The following is a 3,406-nucleotide window of genomic DNA, read 5'->3' as shown; positions in this document are numbered from 1 at the left end:
GGAAATTGTGTGTGTGTGTGTGTGTGTGTGTGTATATATATATATATATATATAATGACAGTGGTCACTAATACACAGCTGTATATGTCAACTAAGTTGCAAAGCGGACATATAGGTATTTATGACATGTTTTTCCACATTAGGGAAAGAGATCCTGCATGATTTGCATGATTTGCATGTTACTTTTCCCACACCTAAATTACACCATATATTTGCATATTTTTTCTAAAATATGCCTATTACACAAAACAAATAAAATATACATTTTCCACAAGATTAAATTAAAAGATTAATATAGGTTGATTAGGCAGACAAATATTTTGTTTTCACACCTTTCTCCAATTACTTTCAAAGCTCACCTAATACTTCGCTGTAGTAACCATCCCAGTTGCCAGCAAACACAACATAGAGTAATATGTCTTGAAACAGATAGAAGTTTGTGTTTTTCAATCTCTCTACAAAAGACATCTTATCAGTAAGTTCTGCCATGGCTCCGGGCACATAGGAAAAGGGGGCTGGAAGATGTCCACATAGTCTCTCCATTGAATTGCCCATGGAAAATCTAAAAGAATAAACAAATGGAAGTCCCAGAACTTCAGCAATGAGTTCACCACATGGGATCAATGGATCTGAAATCAGGACATCATACTTCTCATCCTCCAGTTTCTTTAACAATGACTTGTTCTTAAGTACCCCATCACACATATATTTTTCCATCTCCTGTTGCTCACTCACCATCTCTTTCATTTTTTGATAGAATTCCCAGTATGACATATTAGGTACATCAAAAATCCACAGACTTAAAAATTCCTCGAGAAACTTTTCATTTTTCTCTTTTGTGAATGGCACTTCGAAAACTTCATATTTTAATAGTGAGGTTTTATTAGTGTCTGTCCCCATTAATATAATGGCTGAATGAAGCAACACTGTAACTTCATGTCCTCTGGTGGTAAGTTCATCCAGGATTATTTTCACATTCAAAAAATGGCTAGCATCTGTTGGCCACACCAAAACTTTTCCAGCAGAAACAGAGCTAATAAGGCTTGTGTGCAGGAATAAAAAGAAAATCCCAGTACAGAACATGTTGATGACTCACTGTGATCTGAGGTTATGCGAGGCAGTACAAAGTGCGTAGAGCTTTATGGAAAACGAAACACTAGAGATAAAATTGAGTCATTGCTTAAATGTTGTTATTAGTAGCCATTTTCCAGGAGACTTTTAATAATAAAAACAAAAATGAACAGTATTCCCAAGTGTGTACATCTTTCCCATATTTAGCAATGCAGTGTTCTAATGGAAAAAGTATTACTGCCAATCTATTTCAACTTTAAGACTTTCCTGGAAATTAAAGCTCATCTCCCCCTACGTTGCCCCTTGACATAGATCCTCTGTATTTTAGCCCTGTATTTTCACTGTCTGTGACATCATCACAGACACTGAAAAAATCCTGCAGCATTAGATGCTGGGAGGAGGGACCCATACATATTTCTGTAGGTATAGGAAAAATAAATCTGCGCTCCTGGATATGTCTAAATTGTACTTGTACCAAAAGCAGCTATGAAATGAAGGAGGAATTATAATTTAATCATGCTTTTATTATTACCCATAACTAATATTCCATATTATATATTTCCAAATTACATTTACACAACTATTTATTCACTTCGTATTGTACGTATTAGATATTTATGGGTTACACCATCGAATAATGATAATATGCACATAAAACCACTTCCACGAACAACTTTCATTGAGCACTCGTCTCACTTTTTTCGTTTTTTTCGTTTATTTATAAACCTTTATGACTTTTTATAAGTAGTCAGAAGGACAAAACGCTTCTGAGTGGCTAAGGAATTATTCCTTATCCTTAATTTTAACCAATGAATGTTTTATATATGTTAACTATATGAATTTGATCTGAGTCACTGGCAACTCTAAAAAGTTCTTCTAGACTGTTTAGCTTTAGATATATAGTTCTTATTTCGTTATGGATTGTGCACGTCCTCTAATTACTTGTTGATTGATCTTCCAATTATAAAAGAATTACTATGTATCGCTGGTTCGGCTTTGCAGCTGGTTATAGGGTGTTCTGCGTTGCCTTCTGTGGCTCAAGTGCTGGTCTGCTGACCAGACCTCTAAGAAGGAGCTGACGGACCTGCCCTTTAAGGGCAATGCTGGATGATATAATCAAGAACCTGACTGGTGGCAAGAGCATCTTCCTTCTGCAGCTTAGTAAGGAACCTCGGCGTAAGCAGGGCCCTTCTTTTCCAGCTCATAAGCGGCTTTGTTGCTCCCAAAGAGCATTGGACAAAAGTTAGAATTCACTTAAGTCCTCCTTCTCTGATAGTTCCAAGACATCCTGGCCATTCAAGCCTTCCAAGCTCGCCAAAAAGTCTCCCTCTGCATGTAGGTGCGCCCCCACCTGTGTGACTAAGGGTGGGGGAACGTCTTCGTTGCTTTGCAGATCACTGGCTGTCTCATATATCGGACAGTTGGGTTAGCAACTCATTGTCTGGGGTTACAAAATAGAATTTCTTTCCCCTCCTCCTCCCCTTTTTGTTCCTTCCTAACATCTGTGCAACCTTCGGTTTGCAATTCAGGACCTGCTGCATCTGAGGGTGGTGGTCCCAGTTCCACCGTTGGAAAGATTCAGGGGCTTCTATTCAAACCTATTTACTCTTCCCAAGAAAGAGGGTGTCTGCCCAATTCTGGATCTCAAGGAGCTCAATGCTATCGTCAAGGTTCGAAAATTTAAGACGGAGTCCATTCGTTCGGTGGTGGCTTCTCTCCATCATGGGGATTTTCGATCGATATCAAAGATACCTAAATGCATGTCCTGATTTGCTACGCACATCAACACTTTCTGCAGTTTGCGGTGGGAGAGCAGCATTTCCAGTTTGTGACCCTTCCTGGCAGCCTAGCGTCGGCCCCTTGGGTCTTCACTAAGGTTTTAGCTCTGGCCCTTGCCTTGTAGAGATGGCAGGGGATCGCGATCATACCATACCTACTACCACGACCACCTTTTTCGGGCCGAGTCCTGTTCATAGTTACATAGTTACATAGTATTTGAGGTTGAATAAAGACACATGTCCATCAAGTCCAACCTATTGTGTGTGTGTGTGTGTGTGTGTGTGTGTGTATAGGTCCCTGAGTCATCTCGTTATTAGGAGTACTTGTACCCCTGTATATTACCGTTTCTCAGGAAATCGTCCAAAAGCTTCTTGAATGATTCCACACTATTAGCTGAAATCACTGCTTGTGGCAACGAGTTCCAGACCCTAACCGCTCGAACTGAGAAGAACCCCCTTCGCCCCTTGTGTTTTGAATTTTTTTTCTACCAGTTTCAGGTGGTGGCCTCTAGTCTTTGTTACGGAATTAATCTTAAAGAGTTTGTGGCTAATGTCGC

General features: G+C 39.6%; 1 protein-coding gene across 2 annotated transcripts in view; it reads right to left on the bottom strand.

Annotated features, from left to right (window-relative positions):
- Nucleotides 1–1,094, bottom strand: part of LOC108784710 (UDP-glucuronosyltransferase 2A1-like) — a 35,791-nt gene extending 34,697 nt beyond the window's left edge. Inside the window, exon 1 of one of the 2 annotated variants that reach the window (XM_018553586.1) lies at nt 360–1,094. In XM_018553586.1, the coding sequence (XP_018409088.1) occupies nt 360–1,083 (724 nt within the window). In that variant the 5' untranslated portion in view covers nt 1,084–1,094. The remainder of the gene's footprint in view (nt 1–359) is intronic. The other variant, XM_018553588.1, reaches the window with a different exon arrangement.
- Between the last annotated feature and the right edge of the window lie 2,312 nt (nt 1,095–3,406).

This window comes from Nanorana parkeri, unplaced genomic scaffold (genome assembly GCF_000935625.1).
Source record: "Nanorana parkeri isolate BGI_ZX_2015 unplaced genomic scaffold, ASM93562v1 scaffold124, whole genome shotgun sequence".
Classification (NCBI taxonomy): Eukaryota; Metazoa; Chordata; class Amphibia; order Anura; family Dicroglossidae; genus Nanorana; species Nanorana parkeri.
This window is presented reverse-complemented; position numbering and strand designations above follow the sequence as displayed.